At 40.5% G+C, this 25,870-nt stretch overlaps 3 protein-coding genes across 5 annotated transcripts; 2 read left to right on the top strand and 1 right to left on the bottom strand.

Moving 5' to 3' along the window:
* The first annotated feature begins 878 nt into the window (after positions 1-878).
* On the top strand, positions 879-13,396 carry LOC114789699 (protein eva-1 homolog A-like). Of its 3 annotated transcripts, XM_028978992.1 has the most exons (5): positions 904-946; positions 1,176-1,218; positions 8,235-8,370; positions 10,916-11,074; positions 12,131-13,396. In XM_028978992.1, exons 4-5 carry the CDS (start codon positions 11,002-11,004, stop codon positions 12,508-12,510), a joined length of 453 nt encoding a protein of 150 aa, XP_028834825.1. In that variant the 5' UTR covers positions 904-946; positions 1,176-1,218; positions 8,235-8,370; positions 10,916-11,001; the 3' UTR covers positions 12,511-13,396. The 3 variants fall into 3 exon arrangements, with proteins under 3 accessions (XP_028834806.1, XP_028834817.1, XP_028834825.1); XM_028978973.1 differs by having other exon boundaries at positions 879-1,218; XM_028978984.1 differs by lacking the exon at positions 8,235-8,370 and having other exon boundaries at positions 879-1,218.
* A 723-nt stretch (positions 13,397-14,119) lies between these two features.
* Positions 14,120-17,877, bottom strand: LOC114784422 (XK-related protein 5-like). The gene is made up of 5 exons (XM_028969844.1): positions 17,706-17,877; positions 16,781-16,993; positions 15,529-15,698; positions 15,323-15,434; positions 14,120-15,231 (listed from the first exon to the last, which is right to left on the bottom strand). The coding sequence occupies exons 1-5, from the start codon at positions 17,875-17,877 to the stop codon at positions 14,450-14,452; spliced, it is 1,449 nt and encodes a 482-aa protein (XP_028825677.1). The 3' UTR covers positions 14,120-14,449.
* Positions 17,878-21,882: 4,005 nt separating this feature from the next.
* Positions 21,883-25,503, top strand: LOC114794791 (cathepsin B-like). The gene is made up of 10 exons (XM_028987582.1): positions 21,883-22,013; positions 22,876-22,999; positions 23,280-23,365; positions 23,630-23,744; positions 23,827-23,942; positions 24,149-24,234; positions 24,312-24,458; positions 24,544-24,660; positions 24,812-24,940; positions 25,022-25,503. Exons 2-10 carry the CDS (start codon positions 22,877-22,879, stop codon positions 25,093-25,095), a joined length of 993 nt encoding a protein of 330 aa, XP_028843415.1. The 5' UTR covers positions 21,883-22,013; position 22,876; the 3' UTR covers positions 25,096-25,503.
* Positions 25,504-25,870: the final 367 nt, after the last annotated feature.

Below are 25,870 nucleotides of genomic sequence, written 5' to 3'. Positions count from 1 at the left end.
TGGTAACACATGGTTGTCCTGAATTAACTCTCCCTGTCCCAATTTATTTATTTTTTTTGTCTCTTAATTAAATTTTCATTCTTTAGAATGACATCATCATCATCATCAACTGGTGACCAGTTGAGCCATGTGTGGCTGCTGTGAGAGAAGCACCAGCTTTAGCTTTAAGTACCTTTATTCAGCTGAGAGAAAACAACCTCATGGTTACTAATGTTTTTCTTTTAATGAAATAATAAATATTCATATCTGGGTACGAATATTTTTGCATTTCAAATTATCTTTGGATATTTTGAAATGAAAAAAAGAAACTGTGCTGTTTTATCCTGGAGTTTCACAACTTTAACCTTTTAACATTTGTTGGATTCTAAGCGAAGCTGTACAAAATTTGGAAATGAACTTCTTCAACCCAGTCCAGACATGCACCGGTGCCAGGTGAATGTTCTGCCTGGCTGCCCTTTCTTCCTGAAAGCCAGACAAGAGGGGGCTGGTGGTACGACAAACCATTGCTTATCTGATTCTGTTACAGTCCATAACCTCGGAACAGAGGAAAGGTCCGATTTGTGTCTGAAAGTGTAGTGAACATGTTTTATTTGTACACCTTCAGGAAGATTGCCCTTTATTTTTCCTCGGTCTAGTCAAGCAAAAGGGAGTTTACTGTGTGTTTCTTGTCTTCTCCTGGGCCTGAGAGCAGAATTCCCAGGAAGGTTAAATGTAAAATCCCAGTCAGAGCTGAATGAAATTCCTATGTCATGTCATGTTTCTACCACTGTGTCCCTCCTTTACGCTGTTGCCCCCTCCCACTCTTAGTCTATTCTGACTGGCTCTCCTTCTCTCTCGCTCTCTATCTCTCCCCTCCTCTCCTCTCAGTGGGTCTTCTCTCTCTCTCTCTCTCTCTCTCTCTCCCTCTAGTTATTTCTCTCTTCCATCCCCATTTCCCAGCATTGAGGTGAGCGTTCATTGCCTGTGCCACATTCCAACCGTCCGGCCTAACCCCTGCCTGTGGTGGATGCAGACAGATGGACCTGCATCACTTGAGAGGATTCTGATTCTTCACCCTCAAGACTGGATATTTTACTTCTGTTGTATAACTATGCAGCAGACTTACACATTCTTCACATGAGAAAGCATTCTGTTTTATCCTCATGCTTTTTTCCTCACACATTGGATTACTTCAGTGAAGATTGGATTTCTCGGTTGAACAGCAAGAGAAGGTCCAGGGTAAGTTTGGCTCTCTTGTGTATGTGGAAATAACACAGTGTGAGGACCAATTTTTTTGTCCTTGGCTCTAAACTCTCCTGGCGGTGAACAGTCCTTTTAATGCTGAAAGTGTTTAGTCTCAAGCGTAGCACATGCTGTCATCAAGGGCCATCATCCACTTGGGTCTGATTGGATCTGGGTGCCACTAAGTCTTCTAATCAGGCTCCGCAGAGTAAATTGAGATCGGCTTTACTGAGACTGTCATCTTCGCTGATTTTTTTCAGTAGCAACTCATTTTATACACCCCTCACTAATTAAACTGAGCATTTTGAACTAATTATAAATTTAAGGTGACAAATATCCTGATTTTATCTACCTTCAGGAAATAAGTTTCTTTAATGGCACAAAGGCAGGGAATATCATGGAATTATAAATATATATGTATTTGCATGTGTATAAAAACCCATGAGTAAACTATGTGTGGTTATAGAGCCAATCACAGTGTGAGTTCTGCCTATACTTCGTATAATTTATGCAATATTTAGCTATTTATATATAATATTACTTACTTAACATGCCCCTAAATATCTGATGGCATTTCCAATATCTCATGAGATATATGCTTGATCTTATCCATGTGAATGTTACAGTTTATTGCTTTAAGTCTTTATGACTCTTTGAAACAAAATGATGTGACCCCTTGAGGATGGGACCTTAAGCTCAATGTTATTCTCTCTCATTCACACACACTATTATTGCACATGCAATCCTCCAAAGTTAAACATATTATCTCACACACATTGTTGTATCTGGCTGTTTAATATGACTGTTATCTGTTGACATCTCAGACCATCCATCTGATAATCCCTCAGTTCACGTTCACATGCTCCCTCTTGGCCTCGCTTTGCTGACTTTTCTTTCTATTAAGCCTAACCCAATCCCCACAAGCTCTCCAAGCACAGGCACCAATGCAGACCCACCACCCTGCGAGACTCCATAATATATGAATGGCTCTGTGTTTCTATTGGCCTCTGGGCCTTTGATCACACATCTCAGTTTAAAATTATGCAAACCCCTTTCCACCGCTTCTGCCAAGATACACACACCAACTCTCCTTCTTCATTTACTCTCATTTCATACCACCTCACAAACCCTGGTTTTCTCTGTCCCACTTCTGCATTATCAGTGGCCATTTCCTGGGGGGCCTGGAGACGAGAGAGCAGATGTGGAGGGGACTTCCTGCCATTCTGGCTATATGTGTTTGAGTACATGTGTGTGTTTCAGGCAGCTGCTTTGTGTCAGGACCCATGCCCTTGCCCCTTTGGCCCCATATTCTCCTCCCTCTGACCCTGGACTGCCATGAGCTCATGAACATACTGAAGACCTTTGTTTAAGACAACACACCTTGGGTGGCTCAGTGCAGCATGCAGGACCAATCTGTTAATGGTCAGGGGATAGTCCTGTGACTACATGAAGTAAGGGTAAAGAACATCTTCAGTCATTTAAATTGTAAAGTTGCTTGATTAATTATTTGTTTACTGGGTTCAATAGTCATATTCTGAACATTGATTACTGTGAACATTGATTTTTGCAATGCAATAAAAAACATAGCTCATGGGATGTTAGCTGATTGGCCCAAAAACTATAATTTTTCTTCTCAGAAATTTGGGGTCATCATAAAAAAATTAACAATAATATTTATTAATAAGTGTTTTGTCACAAAACTTTAGACACAAATACATAAAACAAAACAAAAAAAAAGTTACTTTTTCTGTAATGGCAGTAAAGTATGTTTACAGTAGAGCTAAAAAAGAAAAGGTTCTGTGTGCATTTGTAATTTTCTGTAATGGCAGTAAAGTTTTTTATTTTTTACATCTTATAAAAAATGAGACAAATAGAGGCTAGGTTAAAATTAGGGGTTAGGTTTAGGTAAGGCCATAATTATATAACATATTTGTATAAAAGTCCCATGTTTTTTTTTTTTTTTGTCCATTGCTGATTCTAAAGCTAAGGCATGTTGCAAATAAGTGCATGTGTCAGTGTGTGTTGCAAAATGTGGTTTTCTAGAAAATGTGGGAATGGAAGAGATCTCTGCCGTTTCTTATGAATCAGCACACTTCACTGCTGCCAAACAGGAATCTGAGGTTCAGCAATAAAAAAAAAAACAAGTTTCCACTTTTAAAACTGTAAAGAGACCCAATATCAACAATAAGTCTGTGTGAAGCTATTTTTTATCACCATCTTGCCCAAAAGTTGCAGTCAGGCTTAACTGAAGTCCTGTTTGTAGTTTAAATGTTGCTGAGGGAGCAGGTTTTGGGCTGTTTTCACAGCTTAGTACGGTCCTCCCAATTTCTGAGGAAGACTTTTGGAGGTTGTATTAGCATTGACTAACAGAAAAACAAATAATCTTTTTTATTGTTTTATAATTATTTTTCATGTAGCATGTAGAAGAAGGAGGTAGGTACTTACATGCATGTCCAACATGTTGTGGAGAAATATATGCACGTATACAAATGAGATTGGCATATGTCTGTCTTCTGAATTTATACAAACACTGAATCAATGAATCTCTCTTTTGATCTAATTTGTTCTAATTTATGTAAATCCTGAGGACAACTTTGAACTAACACTAGCAAATAAGCCATATACACTTCTTAGCACCTGTCAGAAATAGAGCACACTTTCTATTATAGTAAATCTGATTTAACTAGTTTATGTTAATGTAAAGAAATACAATCCAGCAAAGGTTTTAATTTAACTTAACTTGTTGCAGTGAGACCAGGGTTTATCACGTATACATACCTGCAATCATGAACCCTTAATGCTTCTCAGAACATTTCTATTTAATGTCTTGCTGCTTTTTGAATCTATCCACTGTCGCTGGCAGCATTTAAGATGAGATATGTAGGTAACCTTTTATGGAAATCTTTCAAATCTACAGTTTAATCAGTTCATCAATATTTTCTCCCTTAAGAGTAAGCATTAAGAGCAGATTTTTTTTCTACTGGACAAGCTAAGAGATGCAGTCATGACTGTTTACTAAACTTGGCCATGCCAACATGTCTGGTGCAGTCCTCTGACATGCCCTGGGCATAGTAGGTGTTTGTTTATTTGTGGAAACGCATCTGCTGGACATGAATATGATCTGTCAGGGTGAGGTAAGACAGACCTCTGCAGTGCTCACACACTGATGCCTGCAGGGATGCTGTCTGGGCCTGATGGCTGTTTGGACAGTAATGCTATAAAAACAGCGAGCTGTAGACCCAGTCATGGTCTACACCCATGGGTCTGGATGTCACTTTTCATAACGTCTGTCTAAAGGAATATAGCTGCTTGTTGTTTTTGTTTATTTTCATATACCATTGCCTTTATCTCAGTGCAATGTTTTCCTGCATCTGCATTTTTACAAAGTGCCTGCGGGGGTAAAATAATAATACATACATCATTTTTAGGAGGATCATATTCATAGTATCCCAAATAAAGTGCAGAAAGCACACATAGAGATATATTGTTTCCTTGTAGCCAATAAGAGCTTCAGTAATAAAGAATTTTACAGGCAGCTGGGCACTAAAGCCTTGCCGTTTCAATGCTCTAATGTGAACAGTGCATTTTACTGCTTGTCTCCTGCTCTGACTTCCTCTCCTGTGTCCCGGACTAAACTGCGGGGACAGCTCCAGTTTCACTATGTGGCTTTAAGTGTGTTTAAGACCCCTGGGCATACTGTTCTGCTCAGCTTGAGAATAATACAGCCTGAATTTTGGCTCAGTATGACTAAATATGCCTAAAGCTGTGGTTTATGATTGTAATGCAAGAGGTCAGCCTCTGGCCTAATAGGAAGAAATAAATCATACAACTTGCATTAAAGAGAGGTTTGCAGAGGGACGCACACTAATAATGAAAAATGTTTTTGAGCTTAGCCAAGCTGAAATGAATTGATGCATGTGCATCAATTCTACAACACTTTGTGTTGTAGAAAGGCTGTCATGGCTCTCTAGGCCATGCTTGCCCTTTAATTAGAATGCTTTAAATTTTCTCTAACATGACTCCCACAGAATGGCCTTAAGTGTCCGTCACTCTCAAACATAACCAACTGTAGACTAATGAAATTCCTGAAGCCCCCAGTCCCAATCATCACCTTCTATATTTCTCTGGGAATATGGGAGCTGTCTAGGTATGTGATGACACAACACATGCCTCACTGACTCCTCCCACACAAATGTGATTGTATCCGTCAGCAGTTTGCAGCCGTGTAAGAGCCAAACTGGCCTGTGTGATGGGAAGTACACAGCAGCTTAGAGTGATGGTCAGGTTAATACTCTCCTGCTTCCCATTATTTACTACTCTTTCTTATTTTTGCTGAATTGTTATATATTTTTTTCTGTTTCTTTCCTCTGTTGACCCTTTCTCTTCCATCTTTTCATTTCCCATTATGCTTTAGAGGGAGTCTTTAGCAAACAAAATATACTTTTTTTTAGCTTTCCCCCTTTGGGTCCTCTTTATCAGAACCAGCTGCAGCTCAGCTCCCTGTTCCACTATTTTTAAACTCTTACACCCCAAAAATAGAATTATAAACTAAAAGAACATGTGCTAGTCTCTTTTCTGGTGAGAAAATAAAGAAGGCATTTATCCCTTCAAATCGTGTTTTAATACAGGCTGATTGTACGGAATGTAGCGAGGCTTGTTAGATTTGCGTCATTTGGTTATATTTCAAGATGGTATGCTTTAGGTAAATGGTGGAGAGGGGGTATGACCTATCCCCTTCCCCACCTCGTGCACCTGTCTCTGTTTTACACTGTCACCCCGTAAACCTTTTTAAACAGTAGTAGAATACTTGAGCCTGCTGCACACCGAGGTGCAAGCAATTTTTCACTGGCAGCTGTTCCGCCTGTTTCACGTTGTGACTGAACACCTGCAGCCCCATAAGCCCACCAGGCATGCTGAGGTGGTGCACTGGTTACTGCTGGTCAGCACTGCGGACTTCTGTTTTAAAAAGTGGCATAAACCTGTCTGTGGGTGGCCTCACTTGGTTTCCGATGTGCTCGCTGTCCAGAAGATGGTTTGCATGCTTGTAATGAATTGGTGGAGAGGTTTTATGCTGCCTCAAATAACATGTGTTGGTTAAAATATGTGTGTATGCACACACATATCTAAAATATCTAAAACTATGAAAAGAATGTCAAAAGTGTCTTGTTATACCACTTTTTTTTCCAGATGTTTACCAAGAATGAGTGTTTTTTTTTAGTTTTTGGAGTCTGCAGATAGGGCTGTTTCCCGTTCTGTAGGGCTGGACAGATTTTTGGTGAAATACTGCCCCAGGTTTTACCTGATGGCAACATTCACATTGTATACATCATGATTGATGGTTTTATTTAGTAGTGTGATGCCCAGTGGCCTCTGGATACACATAGCTGATGCATATGCACCTGTTTAAGGAGTCCTGAGCAGTTCAGCAGCACCCAGTGGGTGCTACATTGACGTGGAGAGACTGCCTTACCTTCTGTTTGCATTGTTTCCTCCTGTTGAATAGACACACGCTAGCAGGTATGTTTTTGTTTGTTTCCTGTTTTTGGTCCTTGTGCCGTTTCTTTTGTGTTCTCCAATAAATCCTTTTATTCTTGATGGCATTCTTCTGTGCCTCCTTCCCTCACTTTTTTTTTGTAGCAACCAGCAGATATGAATGTCAGTGAAACACAGGGTGGATGGGGAGAGAGCAACCTGAGGCTAAATGAAAGTGATTCGTTGTCACATCACAGCACCCAGTGCACGCAGTGAAATGTGGTCTCTGCATTTAACCAATCCCCTGAGGCAACAGTGGGCAGCCATGACATGCACCCAGGGAGGAGTGTGTGATGACTGTACTTTGCTCAGTGGCACCGCAGTGGCACCTTGGCAGTTTAGGATTTGAACCGGCAACCTTCCCGAATACAGGTCTCTTTCCCTACCCACTAGGCCAACCACTGCCCCATATGAGGCAACATGACAGGGGATTCTGTTGACTCACAGATAATAAAACAGATAAACCCAAAGCAACCAGAGTCTGGAATATCTTCTTACAATCAAGCAATAAGATGAGTGGCAATTAATATATTGATTTTGTAAGTGAACCTGTGGAAACCTGTGGCATGGTTCCCTGTGGCGAGCATGTCTGTGGTGTCATTGGCACCCTTTTTCACTTTTTTATGTCCTGTTCAGCTACTTGAGCCCTCATCACACATGTGAAATAGCAAGTACAGTCAGTAAGTAGCAGCACCTATGAATGAGTAGCACACACTGAAGATGGTTTCAGTTTACAGAAGCTTAATTCAGACACATTGTCCTTTTCAAGGCAAACAATTAACTTCTTTATGGTCTGATTCCCCTCAGATTAAAAGCAGCAGACATTTGCTGTAGTAGTGAAGTGAATTTCTTTTCCCATGGGAACAGAATGTTTAATGTCTGTGCCACCTTAATACGTCTCACCTTATTAATGTCTGCTACCCTGAAGAATGCTGCTCTTTGAACTAATTTCATTTGGTCTAAAAGTATTTTAGTATGTAAATGTATGATCACATTACTAACACTTATAGAAGATCTTTTGGCTCAGCTGTCTAATAATGGCAATTAATTTCTCACATGAATAATATAGCAAGACAAATCCTTTTACACAATGAAAAGTATAATGAAAATGCATTTCAGTGAACCTCATATTAATGTAGATCTTAAATAAGTCAAAGTTCTTATGTCAAAAACAATACACTTTTTCATAAAATGAAAGTTTTATGACAAGACCCACTTGATGTGTCAAGTTGAATTTGTTTCTTCAATTTGAGATCCTGGAATGTCAAATGTGCTTTTGATGAGATCATTTCATGCTTTGTTGATTTACATCAAATCAGGTTTTATTTGAACTTTTCTGAGTCCTGGGGTGTTTTCTGAGTCCAGTGCAGATCTGAAAGAAAGCATCGTTCCTACAGAAGAAAGTCCTAATGAAATTACATTCTTCTGCCCAGCGGGAAACCTGATGTGACCTTTTCTTTCGTTTCTTTTACCCTTTTCAGTTGTGAAAACACCCCATAGAAGGCTAATGTCAAGTGCTCAGATTACCCAAACCACACTCCCTCCATCACCCCACCAGAGTAGAAGACAGGACTCTTCTGGACTCCTCCTCTAGATTCCATAAAAGCTCTAAAGAAGGTAATGTCCCATGCAGCTTTCTTCTGAGTTGGATATGAAACGGCAATCAATGCAACCACTGTAATTTGGTCTGCAAAATGACCTGTATAATTATGCAGTGCTGTTGTGATGACTGTCTTTTTTGAAGTGACATCACATTTAAATGCCCGAGTGTGTGATGCCATGCTGGTAGGTGAGGGAAGCACAGATGCTTGACAAAAAAGGAACACAGCTCACTCGCCAGAAAACACATTGTCGGTTTGGTGGCAATCATTTGGTGTCAACAAACAGACCAACAAAGAATCCAAGACGAGTATTATGGGATTCTGCCTTGCTTTTGAAGGGTCCTGATCACCCGAGCCTGATAGATGGACCTGTGAGTGATCAGGACTCAGCACTAATATGAATGGGTACCATCTGCCCAGATGGGACAGGTAGGACAGGGTCTGAGGGTCTGTATCCACCTGTGCCTTAATGTTTTGTGAAATGGCAGTCAGCAGGAATCGAGGAGGTCAAGTTGAGGTGCACAAGCCCAAGAAAACATGTTTTAAAACAGTTCATCAGTTCTTTTTCTCAATTAGCTATTCACAGACATATTTTTAATCAAGGGTGCCCAAAACTTTTGCCTGCCCCCGTAAAGTGTTATGTAGATTACGCTCTTCTACAGTGCTAAGCATTGGTAAGATGGGGGAGCCCGAACTGTGATTATGGTGCTGACAGAGGGTCTCCTGTCCAGACTCATCACTTCCCAGCTGCCCAGACAGCTCCACACTACTGTTTACACTGGCAGTAATGAGAGTGCTTCAAATCTCTGGATTACTCATCGTCAGAGAGGTAGTGCTAGCGCAGGTCAGGACTTTCCACACAAATCAGAGATAATGAAACAGCTATTCTCTGTTTTACTGTGTGCATATTTGATCTTAAAACATTAACCTCAATGGTTCTAATTAAATCATTCTGTTATGCTATCATAATTCATTAAATGCACATTTTCATTTGGGCTGGAAAATGCTTCCCATCATACAGATTCAGATTTTTCATCACATTTTTAAATGGAATTTAAAGACTAATATCTGGACTGTTACTGATTGTTTTCAGAATACATGAGAGACCATGGTCTCTTTCCCACGCGTCTGTCCCCTCTGGCGGCTACTGAGGTGCTGATGGCCACCCTTGGCTGCAGAATTGTCCCCTCAAGCTCAAGTTTTAACTCATGGAAAGATCCTGCCAGCCAAATCCCAGTCTCTGTTTGTGTGAGCCACAAACAATGCTCTTCGCAATTTTACTTTCATTTTAACATTCACAGCAAAGCTTGATCACCTTTTGAAGCACAATAGAATAGGCAGTTTATGAAAATTTATTGTGCTTTTAGCAGTAAAAGCAATAAGAGGTTTTGAAGCACAAGATATATAATTTTATTGCCATTGCTTGACAGCCATTCGAGTGGCTGCTGACGTTTTTGCCTTTTGAGATACACACTGTGTCTCGTTCCTTGCAAATATATCAGAACCATAATCTGTTGAATTTCACATAATAGTGAAGTTGTTACAGTAAGGCAAAAAAGTATTTGGCAGCCACCGATTGTGCAAGTTATCTCACTTAAAAAATAAAACGTCCCCATACACTGCTCCCGGGCACTAAGGTTGATGGGTTAAAAGCAGAGGACACATTTTGTTGTGTGCACTTTGAGCTGTGTATCACAATGACAATCACTTCACATTCACTTTCATTTGGTCAATAGCAAAAGTTCACCTTAATACTTTGTAATTTAACGTTGGTTGGTACTGACAGAGGTCAAACATTTTATGTAGGTCTTCACCAGCTTTGCACACACTGTAGCTGGTATTTTGGCCCCTTGTTCCATTCAGATCTTCTCAAGAGGTATAATGTTTTGGGGCTGTCACAGGGCACAGATTTTCTGCTGGATTTTGGTCTCATCTGACCACATAACATTCTGCCAATCCTCCTCTGTATCATCCAGATGGTCCCAGGCAAGCTTTAGACCGGCCTGGACATGTGCTAGTTTAAGCAGGGGGACCCTTCGAGTGCTGCAGAAATTTAATTCATGAGGATGTAGTGTGTTACTAATGGTGACCTTTGTTACTCTGGTCCCAGGTCATTGACCAGTTCATCCCATGTAGTTTTGGGCCGTTTCCTCACCATTCAAGATCATTTGTACCCCACGAGGTGAGATCTTGCATGGACCCCTAAGTCGAGGGAAATTGTCAGTGATTACATTTTCTAATAATTGCTCCAACAGTTGATATCTCTTCACACCAAGCTGCTTGCCTATTGTAGATTGGCTGATCCTAGTCTTGTGCGGGTGTACAATCTTGTCTCTGGTGTCCTTAGACAGCTCTTTGGTCTTGGCCATGGTGGAGGTTGGAGTCTGACTGTTTGGAGGTGTCGACAGGCGTCTTTTATACAGATAATGAGTTCAAACCGGTGCCAGTAATAGTTAGATTTTATAGTTAGTATTTCTTAACACAATTTTATTGGGTAGATTCTATAGACTGTTTTTATAGTGTGGTTCAATTCTGAATTGCCTTTCTTTCTGCTGAGACAGGCAGCCGTTGGAGTTTTTTCGCTGTGGAGGGGTCCCGGCTTTTGGCTAAGCTGAATGGGCTGCCAGTCAGGACCCTAAGTCCCAACATGGAGAGCAAAGCCATCAACAAGGAGATGGCACTTATCAGCAACATGCTTGCTGCCTACTCCTTTGTAGCAGGTAACCCATTCTAACTCATGTCCCTGCAACATTCCCTGGTTAATGTTTTAATTTGGTCCTAATCTGTTTTTAATTAATCAATTGCTGCTAAATCAAACAAAATTGAAAATTACCTATTGTAGGACCATTAGAAGAGGGCTTAACACAGTCGTCAGCGCTGTGTCCTTGCTTGTGGCCTGCTACTGGAGTAAAACACTGCTATACATCAGCCCTTTGCCATGGCTTCTCACTTTCAGAACAGAACGGCCTGCATATTAAACACAGAGCCTGGGAAAAGCCTGTTGGTGAAAGGCAAAAGAATGTGCTGTGCCAGGAGCCCCAACCTAATTAATGCCCAGTAACAGATTCATCTTATTTCTTCAGATTCTGTTACACAGAATAGGCCCAAGTAAGGCCAATCATGGTAAAGCCTACATAGAACTTGTGCTAAAAGTAATTAAATAAAGCAAGCAAATGTCAATAGTATAGTATGACAGAATTTATTTCCCCTCAACAGAAGTGAAGTCAACTTTTAATTCAGGACACTATTTTCAAACTGGTGTTACGCAATAAGCATGGGCCGTGCTCACTAACCATCCATAACTTTACATTTACATTTATCAGACACCCTTATCCAGAGCAACTTAGAATCAGTAGTTACAGGGACAGTCCCCAATGTAGGGTTAAGTGTCTTGCTCAGGGACACAATGGTAGTAAGCGGGATTTGAACCTGCGAGTGAGTTACCCACTAGGCTACTACCACCCACTACATAACTGCTTAGTCCACATCAGGGTCGTGGCTGCCCATGTAGCCACAGGGGGTAGGGCAGGGGACAGGCTCACTGCAGGGTACAGATAAAACAAGAAATATACAAAGATATACAGTAAAAAGAAATATATAAAGATATTTGCACATGACATTTAAACCATCAAGATAAGGATCATTTCCTTGTTTTACCTTTTCATGTAAATCCTGAGGATGTCTTTGACCAAAAATATTCACACCTCTGGGCTAGTTCAGAGCCAGCTGTCACGTAATGTATTTTAACTCCACTATTTACGGCCTGTGTTCTGCAGATAATCCGGAGCGGGCAGCGCTGTATTTTATGTGTGGAGTGAGTTTGGGTCTGGTCTTCACCCTCCTGGCCCTGGTGGTGCACATTTCCTGCAGGATGGACTGTCGAACACGCAGGGTTCCCCATAAACAGAGCAAACCTGCAACACAAGGTCGAAATGACAGCAGCGACGGCAGCGACTCAGACTGGGACAACACGTCGGACGTGTCGGCCCGGCGGCACCGCCGCTTCGAACGGACACTCAACACCAATGTGTTCACGTCGGCTGAGGAGCTGGAGAGGGCTCAGAGGCTGGAGGAGAGAGAGAGGATCATTCGTGAGATCTGGATGAATGGCCAGCCAGACATCACTGGGACACGGAGCCTTAACCGATACTACTGAAGCTAGAAGAAATGAGTCTAGACCATTATTACAAGTAGCCCCTGAACAACTAATGAAGTGGCCTAATAGGTTCAGAGCCATCAGAACACAAGATGCAAATTTTGTTTTGAGGTCTACCTTTCCCACGAAGACTCATCTGAGCACATGAACAAAAATCATTGATATTTAGGGTGATACAAATAGTTTTAATTATATGACTTCTAACTTGCCCAACAACTTGTAGAGGTACACACCACTAACTGGAACCATGGCTCATGCAGTGCAGTTACTCACAGGTCATGTTCCATGCCATGTATATTTTTTTCAACCACCACTAGAAATTAATTGTCATTAATTGTTGAGTTGTTATTTTAATGAGGGATTTTTTTTATATCTATTATTTAATTTTTTTCTCTGATTATTGCTCTTTTCACAGTTTTGAGAGTGACTGCAGCACTTTAGCCACCAAAAGTTCAGTGGTCTTTACTGACTAACCTGCCTGATCAAATTCACAGCTGTGGTGCATCAAGATACTTGTGTGCATCATGAAGTAAATGGATGCGATTCTGTTATGATCGATTATGTGCCTTTATAAGTGAGTATGACATAATCTTTGTTTTGTTCATGCAAAATGTTGAGATATTTGTAGAGATTGATACCCACATGTTCTGAATCCCCCAATGAAGGTTTATTGTATTTTTTGCAAAGTTCATGTCAACAAGATAAAAACCTCTGAACAGCCTTTGTATATTATACAATATCTCTGGAAATAGTAATATAATAGTAATATAAAATTGTCACAACCAATGGTTCAAATGAATCCATTTATTTGAAATGTCTTTATAATGCAGATTTGTGTGGAAGCTGTTGTTAAAGGAGGACATGAAGAGTGTAAGCACAGGAAATGTTTTCAGACTTGTTTTTAATTTCTTGCTTAATAAATTTCATTGATGTTTGTACATTTGTGTAAAGCTGTTTCTGTATTCTGAATACAGGAAAATAAGATAAAAAATGGGCTTTTTATAAAACTCAGACATCTATATCATCTAGAGAATATTTTTTTAAATATCCAAAGAGCATCTTAATATGATATGACTTTATGAAGTTTCCATGGATTTGACAATGCATATGCTGCCCCCTGCTGCCCCCCTCTTCCTACACACACCTGTTCATTTCAGTGACAGAAGGGTGATAGCATCCATGTATTGTGGTTCTCTAAAGGCCTCAAATATGCTAAAACTCAAATTCCAGAATATGGTTCCTTTTTCATTTAAAAGGCAATAATAAGTACCCAATAATAAAACAGAATATTTGCTTACATGTCATTTCAATAGCAAAAGACATATTTTTAGATCTTTTATGTAATTAACCAGGTCAGTTGTATAATCTATATTTTGATATATAAATACTTGTCTATAAAAATGCATAAAATAAATACATAGAAATTAATATATAACTGCCATATAATTTGACATTATTTCATGCATGTAAATGGTGTAAAATTTTAAATAATTTATAAAAAAATTTTACTACTACTATTCAGTTATACAAACTAAACAATTTGAAAAGAACACGAATTGCATTTAGCAGCATATGAAGTAATAACACATTTTTTAACAAGTACCTTCGACAAATCATTGATACATTATTCAAATATTGTGGAAAGTCAAGACAGTTATTACAAGCCACTATGTTGACTAATAACTTCAATCACATCTTCTGTTGATGATCTATGGAAACAAAATTAGAGAATTTGGTCCACTGGACTGTAACAATGGACTTAAATAGTCATAATAATGCACAAGATGATAGTACCTACAAAAATGTATCTACAGTGGGAGATCAACTGCCTTGTGTCCTGTAGGCTCTTAACAGTATTTTTTACTTTTAGGTACAATTTCTATAATATATATATTTTTAATCCTTTATTTAATCATAAATTTGATCCATAAGAGCTTCATTATTTAAACTGCACTTGTCGCCTAGAGCCTCCTGTTATTTGTGCTTTGTTGAATTCTTGTTTAGGGGTGGACGTGTACTGTGGTTTTTTGTGTAAAAAGACCTTGGCTCCCCAGATCTGAGCTCCAGGACTGAAAATAGAACTGAGTTTTTCGGCATCATGCAGATTCCTATCTTGGTCTGCTGGCAAGACACTGGTGCAGCTCGGAGTGTTGGGATCTGCACTGAAGTATATGGTGGTGCCTGATTCGGCAGGGACCTGATTTGGCTCCAGGTTGTCTGTGAGAACAGACTTGAACTCCAGAGACCCTCGTCTGACTCCGAAACCAGAGGAGTCTGGCTCCTTCTCAGGAGGGTCACTTGCACCCTCTGCATCAGGCTGGCTGAGTTTTGGAACTGATGCAGGGGTTGAGGCACTTCCGCAACCACCAGGGATTTCTTCAAGATGCAGTAGGGCAGCTAATGCTCCAGCATCGTAGGCCAGGTTTATTTTGGACCAGTCACTGGTCTTGAGAGCAAGGCGGACCAGTAGCCAGTGATGATGATTTAGTGGTACATCTGGCTTTTCTACATTGCTGGCCTCTGACTGCTTCGGCAAAGTCTGAGCTACTCCAGTGATGGAGAACGTGCCATGTCTTCGGACGGATGGGTCAGAGGTGTCTTTCGCATCCAGGGAAGATCCTTGTTCTAGGCAGCCATGGCGTGGATGCTGATGGAGACTCTGAAGGATTTCAGTGGATTTGGGGTGGAGGAAACGGTAGTAAATAGTCATTGAGATTATACCTGTAACAAAAAAGAAACAGAACAAAGAAAAAAAAAGATTTTAACATTTGTCAATTTCATGACAATTAAACCAAAGTTATAAGTGTCTTACTCATGAGGAAGCAACAGAACACAGCTGTAGGAATGCTCAGAGTATCCCATGATGCTTCACTGAAAATATCCGAAGCTGACAAAAGGAGAGCAAAGTTCTCAAGCAACATGACCTAGATGCAAGCACAAAAGATGCAAATGACAACCTAAAAAACTAAATCACAAAAACTTACAAAAACCTTTTCTCTTAACTCAGCTGTCACCTACCAAATAAAATGTCACCATGCGAAACCTAGAAGGGCCATCCTTAACATTGAGGAAGAAAAAGACATGAACAACTCCCATGATGCAATTGAAGAGACGACAGTGACTGTTTTCTCTACAGACGTCTGTCTGCTGAGACACCATCCAGAAAGTTGCAATCAGCCAATGAAAAGCTGCGGAACAAAAATGAAACCAATTGAGGTGCATAATTAGTATAAAGATGTAATCAACTGGAATGCTTTAATTTATAAAGGAGTGGTGAATGTTTGGATTGTGATTGTTGAGTGTACTTTCTCCTTTAGGCAAGCTGAGAATAATAAGGTAATGTAATGGTAGATGATACCTAATGATACACACTCGCCTATGAACCAGAAATCCCACTTACTATCATTGTGTCCCTGAGCAAGACACTTAACCCTAAGTTGCTCCTCGCTTGGACACCCAAGCGAGGTTTCCAACATTTATATATTTTTTGCCCCAGCACAGAAATTAATGTGTGTATATAATATGTAATTCTTAAAAAAAACATTATATAAATTAAACGTTTTGAAGGCATTGTGTCCCTGAGGAAGACACTTAACCCTAAGTTGCTCCAGGGGGACTGTCCCTGTAACTACTGATTGTAAGTCACTCTGGATAAGGGCGTCTGATAAATGCTGTAAATGTAAATGTAATACTGAGAGTAATGAACCCCCTTTTTCACAACCACTGAATGTAAGAGAACACCACTTTTTCAGACATACAGTACACACACCTTCTCATTCAATGTATTTTCTTTATTTTCATGACCATTTACATTGGTAGATTCTCACTGAAGGCATCAAAATTATGAGTGAATACATGTGGAGTTATGTACTTAACAAAAAGTGGAGACTTTACAGTCACCGGACTTGAACCCAATTGAGATGGTTTGGGGTGAGCTGGATCGCAGAGTGAAAGGGGCCAACAAGTGCTAAACACCTCTGGGATCTCCTTCAAGACTGTTGGAAAACCATTTCAGGTGACGACCTCTTGAAGCTCATCGAGAGAATGCCAAGAGTGTACAAAGCAGTAATCAGAGCAAAGGGCGGCTATTTTGAAGAAACTAGAATATAAAACATGTTTTCAGTTATTTCACCTTTTTTTTGTTAAGTACATAACTCCACATGTGTTCATTCATAGTTTTGATACCTTCAGAAGGTGTGTCCAAACTTTTGGTCTGTACTGTATTTTGAGTAACAGAAATCTTGTATTTGGGTGTTATGGTTTTCCTCACCTACAATCCCACACACCCACCAGGTGAAGACCTTGGTGAAGAAGATGAGGCTGGCAATCCGGGCTGCAAGCATCCCCAGCCTCCAGAGCAACTGGCACATGATGGCAGCTGGTGGCATGGGCAAGTGCCCAGGCCGAATGAGTGAACATCCTCGACTGAACAGTACCAACGCCCAACTGAGAGACAGCAGGCCGAGTCCACAGCACAGACACGCTATGGAAATGAAAACTGCATGAACACACTTGTCTATAGGAATAGTCTTATTGCCAATATTCAAAATTTCCAAAGCATAGAGTTAAAACCATCTAGAGACGGTATGTATATCAACTATTTCAGGTCTTTAACTAACTCATTTATTACCAAATAACAATATTAACAATAAAGCAATGCTGTAAAAATCATCCCCAGCATTCAGCATAAACTGGGCGTGTTTGCCAGTCCTGGGGCACTTCACTCCTTTAAAGGAGTGCCGGCACTAGTGTTCAATCTGTCTTCAATAGTCTTCAATCTGTCACTGTGTATGTGCGCGCTGGTGTGGTATGAGCTAGCGGTGTGGGTTTCGGTGTGTGTGTGTAAATGGTATTGTATTGTATTTTTCAAATGTTTGAGATGTGTGAATCCCCTGTGTGAGTGATCCTTTCCTTCCCCTGTTTCCACTTTCCCTTCCAAAATTCTATTCTTTGTCCCATATTACAATAAACAGTTTTTTGTTCGAACACCAGGGCCAGGGTCCTCCCCTTCATTGTCATGACAGATGCTTGGAAAAAAAGAGTTTGACATGAGAATAATCATGAGGGTAATTATATCCATTTTTAATGAAATTAATACCCATAAAAACAACACTGCATACAGTGTGTATCAGATTTTGTGTGTGTATTCGACACTCTCTCACTTCCACACCAACAGAACAAGTGCAGACATTCACCTGGTGAAAGCAGACCCATGTCAGCTGAGAAGAGGATGTAGCTTTGCAGCAGAGTCTCTGGAAGGGAGAGTGTCAAAGCTTCAAGCAGACAGAGAGCCGACACATCTGCCTGCTGCATGACTAGCTCTCCCAGTCTGGCTCTGCCCTTCTGCTGCAGCCACAGGGACCTCATGCAGCCCCAGAGCCTGTAAGGAGAATGAAGGCAATTAACACTGCACAATGAATGGAAATGGAACTGAGAAATAAACTCGGGTGACTGAAAAGGATGCGTTATTTTTATACTGTCCCGCAATGCCCCAGGGAAATGCGGGACAGTATAAAGAGGGGAAAACAGGGATCCTTCTGTTCGTTACAAGGTGTCCTATATTCAGTTCGGGACAATAAGGGGATGCTTTATTTTTATCTGATGGTGAGTGGTTATTTGTTGGAGTTTATCTGTTTAAGTCTGTTATCCACCGTTAAGCTTTTAGTGATCTCTAGCATTTGGTGGTTTCATCTTGCTGGAATAACTATTTGCTGCCCACCACTACTGTTACAATATCCAGGGTCAGACAAAATACTTTTAAAAAAGCAGCAATGTCTAAGTTTTAGAATACGTTTTCCATAAAACTGCAGTTCTGTTTGTATATTACATAATCTGAAAGTATGCTCTCTCATTGTTTTAATGCACTATATTCTAAATGCTGTCTTGGGAATAGGGCTGCAACTTTTTTTTATTAATCGTAGAATCGGATAAAAAAAAAATAAAAAAAAGCATTCATTTCCAACCCTTTATTCAAAAACAGAACCAAAATCTTTAGAAAGTGCACAAACATGTTGCTCCTTGAGCTGTTATAATAATAATAAAATAAAATAAAAATTGACTAACACAAAAAACATACACATGTATGCTTTACATCTGACAAATATAGACTTTTTTTTTTTTTAAATAAAGTGCCACCTGAGCTGCCAGAACGATAAATAATACAAATACAAATCAGAAAATTTAACAGGATTTGTTTGAATGTCAGAACTTGAGTCTACACTATACTGCAGATGCACACACTCGCAGACGCACACACTCACAAACTCTCTCACACACACACACACACACTGCAAAAAAAATTAGTAGTTTTGTCCTGATTTCAGTCCAAATCTCTAAAAAAATCTTAAATCAAGATACATTTACTAGACACATGAAATAGCATAAGAAATTGTCTTGTTTTCTGAAAAAACATCTCAAAATTAAGTGATTGTTTGCTTAAAACAAGCAAAATTATCTGCCAATGGAGTATAAAAACTAATCTTAATGAGATATAATCTCAAACAGAAGTTTTAAGCATCACTTAATTTTCTCATGCCATTTTTCTTGTCTAGTAATCTTGATTTAAGATTTTTTAGATATTTGGACTGGAAACGAGACAAAATTACTAGGTAAGATAAGCTTTTTTGCAGTGTAGCTATACATGACAACAGATTGAAAAATGAATGGTCCAAAAACGGCTAGTGAATAAAAACATGTCTTTAGTATTTTAATGCAAAGTAACTATAGCACCCCTGCTTTACTACTGTTATTAACGAGCTAATGCTAACTTGTCATGCCTGTCAAGCTGGATGACGGGTAAACATTTACATTTACAGCATTTATCAGACGCCCTTATCCAGAGCGACAATCAGTAGTTACAGGGACAGTCCCCCTGGAGCAAATTAGGGTTAAGTGTCTTGCTTAGGGACACAATAGGCGAGTCGTCCACGCGGAGACGCAGTGAACAGTCCGAACGCTGTTTCATCTCCCCTCCACACCTGTAGGTGGCGCTGTAAGTCCCCGTCTAGTTCTCCTCCGCGGCGAGTTAAACACCAGCACCAGGGACATTACGTTCCTCACTTCAAAACGGAACAAAAGTAGGATTCTGTAGTGACCCTGCTGCTGAACTCCCTTCCTCCTCATCAAACACGCGTTTCAGGTGCTGGATCATTGCTGTGGCGCTCCTGTGCCGTGCCGTGTCGCTTTTGCATATTTTCGCGCAGATTTCTCTGCCTCCGCCATGTATCTGTCCTCTACCTCCGCTCGTTTTTATGTATTTATTTTGCTCCGAGCTGTCTATGAGGCGCCAAAATCAGCTAGCTTATGTGCGCCAGAGAGACCGAGTGTGTTCACTCCGCTCCGCGCTCAAATAAAGTTTTTTTTAAATAATCAAACGTCACCAAGTCATAACGAATCGATTAGGAAATTCGTTGCCAACTCTTTTAGTAATCGATTTTTAATCGATTCAATCGATTCGTTGTTGCAGCCCTACTTGGGAACAGTAGTGTGTGTGTTCTGATTACAGAATAGGTCATTTTTGTATTCTAAATCTGTGTTGCTGTTGATAGAATTTTTATTGTGTGAATTTTATTGCAGGGTCTGAAATTGATTGCAGGTTTTATTTAAAGCCTTTTCATTTTACGCTCATTGTTTAGTTATGTTCCAAATACATAGACATTGTATAATACTCACTATTTTGCATCCTCATATTCCCTTCTGTATAATGTTTTATTGTCCTGTACACATTTTATAATACCATCTGTTTATACTCTTTGTTTGCTGTTTGAAATGCTGTTCAAATATTTGAATTCAATATATTTTAGGTATGTACAGACAATTTTTGGTTTTCAACCTTAAAACCAGATGCATCATCATATCACAAGGTTTTTTTTTTTCCTCAAGAAAAAGTGAGAAATCAGCAGGTCTCACCTTTTCAATATCCCTAAGTGCAGGACATGGATGAGGACGAGGAGCGAGGACGTCCCCTGCTCGTCATCTGACAGGTACCACCTCAGACTGAGCACCTGCGCTGCAGAGCCGGGCAGCATCAGCACGAGGGTGAGCCACGCCCACACAATCCGCCCCGCCCACAAGTAGCGGGCCGAGCAGAGGATGACTGTGGGGAGGAAGAGCGGACGCGGGAAGTAATGCATCCCATGAGCGCCAGATGGCGGGCAAAGACGACACCCCCACCCCCTTCCCGCCCGGATTCTGGGAAAAAAGGCGCCCAAACGCGACAAAGAGCGGGGGAGCTGGTGGAACCCCGGAACCCCGATTAAAATACCTTACTAGAACACGCTTACTTTTCGGATTCTTTCGGTTATTTTAAATCCGTGCGTTGTGTTCGCTTGCTTCCTTTTGCTTGGATACAACGATGTTTTATATGAGAAGAAAACAAGAAACTTACGAGCTGCTCTCTCCGATATGATGATCACTCCCGAAAAGCAGAAAAGGCAAATCTGGCACCAAATCAGCCATGTTCTCTTTATACGCAGCATGCTCTCCTGTACTCCTTACATAGCACCCGAGTTATCATGTGCGTGGGACCGATCACGAAACTCCCGCTCGTCCGCACCAGCCTCCCCTACAGTGGCAGAAAAGAAAAGTTTCACTGCTGACGTCAGCTGCGCTGGTTAAAGCCATACCTGCTTCCAGGGGATTTTATATCATACTTCATATATATGACATGCAAATGTTCTGTCCATACATGTATGTGAAGAACCAGTTTTTTAAATAGAGGCCTAGCATAAGAACGGATCTTTATGTTCATTCTAGGTTCCTATATGCAAAATAATAAAAAATGTTTCTTGTAGGTCCGATCGTTTGCTGTTTGATTATCGTTAGTCAACCACCTCATGCTAATTATTTCTTGGTAAATTATATGGACTGAACTGGTGAGCTGCGCTCACCCTTTTGATCACGGGCTACCATCGATAGATCGATCATTATTATTTTATGAATGAAGAATGGTTACAAGTGGCCTTGGCGCAGGCAGATCTGTCGTTTAGCCACGTCGTGTTTGACTGTAAAGGCGGTTGATTAGATTACGTGGAATAAATGCAAGGAAGTCTTTCTCGTAGTTGTTGAGTAGTTGTCTTCCTCTGATTTAGCGACACTACACTTCTAATCTTGTCTAATCACTCAGCCTTAATACCATCAAGAACAGTGCTGGTATTTTCAGTGATTGGCTAAAACAGTGTCAGCTGCAGTTTTTCTGTCACAAATTGCTGGATTTTAAGAATTTGGTATAATCATACGTAGTTCATTTTTAATATGGCAAAGTTTAACGACACGCTAATACTTAGTCGATAATCGATAAATACGGTGTAATACGTTTTTAAAACAGTGAGTCACGTGACAGTCATCCGACTGGAGCGCGCGTGACTGATCACGTGACCGCCGCTGGCCCTTTAAAGGCGGAAATCGAAAGTACGGCGGAATAGTTTAGAAGTGTCACTCTTCTGGGCGGCAGGGCGCAGTTACCGCAGTTTTCTGTCGCAGACGCTGGACTTGGTTAGGTGCAGGTATGTCACGTAGTTCCGATTCTTCTTTTAAATTGCAGCAGCCTTTTTAAAACGTGTTTTGTGGCGTAACTGAGTGAATCGATTTGCGGTTCACAGGCTGGCCTCGGTTCTTCAGGTACGCTGGATGTATGAACTATTTAACAATGAACTATTTCCTATTTATAAACCAGTACTTCTTAGCGTTTTGTTTTCCGTGTTTTTCCCAGAAAGCAGCTCTGTGTTTTAACACCTGCTAAATCTGATGGCCGCCGCCGCCGCGCTTTCTTTTTATGTGTTTGTTTTGTGCCGCAACACCAACTTGGTGGGAACCAGTTTTTCCTTCTGTGGAAACTGTTTTGGACCCGAAATCTGTAATATAATGAGCTGAATCATGATCTTGGCCTGTTTACTGGGTCTGTTGTAAAATCCGGGCCAGAATCCCAGCAGGCCTGCCTTGAAGTGGATCTGAAACCTCCTCTGATCTGATGTTGCCAATGCTGATGGACTACTTTTCTGGTAAATCACCATTTGAGGAAGCAGCCCGTTTTATTGCTGACTCAGATTGATCGTCTCATCATGTGATTTATGATGACTAATGGGTGGGAAAGTTCGCTCCCTTCCGGGAGGGGGAAGTTAATGGCAGTACCCCTTCCGCTTCTGAGCCCTTGTGGCACTTCTGTACATGCGTGCGTCAGCATGGAGTGCTTAAGCGTCTTTCTTTGCATGGCTGGGATCTAAATTTGACCCTTCTGAATCCACTGGTCCAGTCCACCAGATTTTGAAGTTCCTTCAGCTTGAGAAGTCAAGTTTGGCGTGGTGTGATACAGGCGTGAGTTCTGCTATGAGTGAATTCTATTTTATTTTTATTTATTTTTCTCCTCAGAATGTGGCGCCTTGTTTACCTCTGCCTGGTCTCGGCCTCATCTGTTGCTTTGGCCCGACCACGCCTCCCCCCTCTCTCACACGAGATGGTTTATTTCATCAACAAGGCCAACACTACATGGAAGGTAAGAGGCCAATGGAAGTTTACTGTTGTGGGTTGATGTGTGTGCATTCGGTGGATGTTCTGGTTTTTTTTTTTTTTTTTTTTTTTTTTTTTTCCCCCCCCCTCAGGTTGTTTTAGACAACCCCTACCATTCACATAAACCTTATTTAAATGGTGTACCTTGATGTGTAATAATTTAATAAAATGAACCTATTTCCTAGAACAGCTCTTTTCATGGAGTGGGAAAGGAAGTGAAATTGTTTGTTCCTAAAACCTGCAATGGAAATAATTTTTCCCTTCAGGCTGGTCATAACTTTCCCAATGTGGACTACAGCTATGTGAGGAAGCTCTGTGGAACACTGTTGAAAGGACCCAAACTGCCCACCATGTGAGTTTAAAAGCAGAGCACTTTTAGTGCATAATGTCAGGTTTTTTTTTTTTTATGTGCTAGAAGATGAGTTCTTTAAACCTGCACTCAGAACCCTAATCCAGGCCTTTTCAGTTTAATAATTATTGATTCGATGGTAACTTGAAAGCACGTTGTAAGTCGCTCTGGATAAGGGTGTCTGCCAAATGCCTTAAATGTAAATGCACAAAGCAGGTCTCACCTCATTGCACAAACATGTGTTTTGTGCCCCCTTCATATCTGTAGGGTCCAGTATGCAGGAGACGTAAAGCTACCTGAAAATTTTGACTCTCGTCAGAACTGGCCTAACTGTCCTACAATCAAAGAGATCAGAGATCAGGGCTCCTGTGGGTCCTGTTGGGTAAGAATTGATAGACTTTCATTGTTTAAGATCATTAAAAGGGTCTCTACTCTTGTGTTTAACCACTTCATCCTCTCCTTAGGCTTTTGGAGCTGCTGAGGCCATTTCAGACCGCGTGTGCATCCATAGCAATGGCAAAGTAAGCGTGGAAATCTCTTCAGAAGACCTGCTGACTTGCTGTGAAAGCTGTGGCATGGGGTAAGAAGGCAGGTTGTATTGTTCTTAAACCCAATGTGCATGAATTTGGATATCTGCAAAAAAATAACTGAATAATGCTTTAGCCTGGGAACTTTTTTTTGTAATTTGACTTGCATAGTTTTCATTCCATTCATCAGGTTGTAGTGCAAGATTCATTAAATGTTCTCTTTTGCAATTTTTTTTTTTTTTTTTTTTTTTTTAAATAGATGCAATGGTGGTTACCCTTCTGCTGCTTGGAACTTTTGGAATGAAGAGGGCCTTGTATCCGGAGGGCTCTACCAGTCTCATATTGGTAAGTGAGATTCACCTTTAATTTTTATTGGAGCAACACTCCAGTGATTTTTAACATGTTTTTAATATTGTTTTCAGGTTGCCGTCCATACAGTATTGAGCCTTGTGAGCACCATGTGAATGGCTCCCGCCCCGCCTGCACAGGAGAAGGTGGAAGTACACCTGACTGTGTGAAGAAGTGCGAAGCTGGCTACACACCCTCTTACAAAGAAGACAAACATTTTGGTAAGAGATTATAATTGTCCAAGCACAAACTGTAACCTAGTTTCATGATATATACTTATTTTTGTATTATTTTATTTTAATCTAGGAAAGTCTTCCTACCAGCTCCCTAGTGATCAGACCTCAATCATGAGTGAGATTTACAAAAATGGACCCGTAGAGGCCGCCTTCACAGTCTATGAGGACTTCCTCCTGTATAAGTCAGGTTAGTCTGGTCCTCAGTTCATAAGACTGTATTTGAATACTTGTTTCTGTACTAAATTTCAAATAGGTATGGATTTAGTTTCACCAAAATTAATTATACTATTGATTTTCAGTTCTGCCTAATCTATTAACTACAATCCTTCTCCCCACAGGTGTTTACCAGCATGTGAGTGGAGAGGCAGTTGGAGGTCATGCCATCAAGATCCTGGGCTGGGGGGTGGAACATGGTACCCCTTACTGGCTGGCTGCTAACTCCTGGAACACTGACTGGGGTGATAATGGTAAGACATGTGCATGCTGTGCAGACTTTGTGCATGTGATGTGAAGCGCTTGCAGAACTTGTTTTTCTTTTACACAAACAGGTTTCTTCAAAATGCTGAGGGGTGAAGATCATTGTGGCATTGAGTCCGAAATGGTGGGTGGCATCCCCCAGTAACTGGCAGCAGTGAAGGACTGACTATGCAAATAAGGCTTTTAATCATAATTCATTTTTAAGTTTTTAAAAGAACAATGGCCAACTATTTTTATTTGCCACAAATGTCTGTGACTTAAGTGCTGTACAACCCAGAGTAACCACTGATTATCACTATGTAATTGAGTTTAATCCAAGGGTTTAATAGCTGTTTTATAGCTGCTGCTCTTCCTTTTATGGTATTGTGCTGCATTTTATAGATTATTGTTTTGAGTTTGCAGAGGTCATCTAATTTGTACAGGTTTAAGTGTTGTCAGTAACTGAAGCGGTGTTGCATAATTTTTACTTTTTGTAGTTTTCAGATGTTTTTATCTTCTCTGCAGAATTACCATAATCATTCAGAACTTTCAAATAAACTGAACTAGGTTTCAAGTGGGTGTGTTGAATTTTTGTTAAACATGTAGATTTTGACTGGCGCTGCTCTTATTTAGGGGTGGCTCTTATTTTTGCAAGAATGTCTATATATTATGATTCTTTTACATACGGCGATAGTTCACTGAAAGTAAACAGTTGAACAAGAAAATGCTGTGATCGGTCTCATGTTTTAAGATTTCCCTCTGACAAAAATGCCAATGCAGTAATTTAAAGTACCCAGCTGCATGGCGCCATCTACAGGAGTGGAGGTTGTCATAACAGCTGATTCTAATCTCTGCTGATCTCTACTAAAGAAAACTCTCTACAGCACCTCCCTCTGGACTAAATTTGTATACACAAATACAGATATTTCATTGTCCCGTTA

Source organism: Denticeps clupeoides, chromosome 1 (assembly GCF_900700375.1).
Source record: "Denticeps clupeoides chromosome 1, fDenClu1.1, whole genome shotgun sequence".
Taxonomy (NCBI): Eukaryota; Metazoa; Chordata; class Actinopteri; order Clupeiformes; family Denticipitidae; genus Denticeps; species Denticeps clupeoides.
The sequence above is the reverse complement of the archived record's forward strand: the minus strand, read 5'-3'. Positions and strand labels throughout refer to the sequence as shown.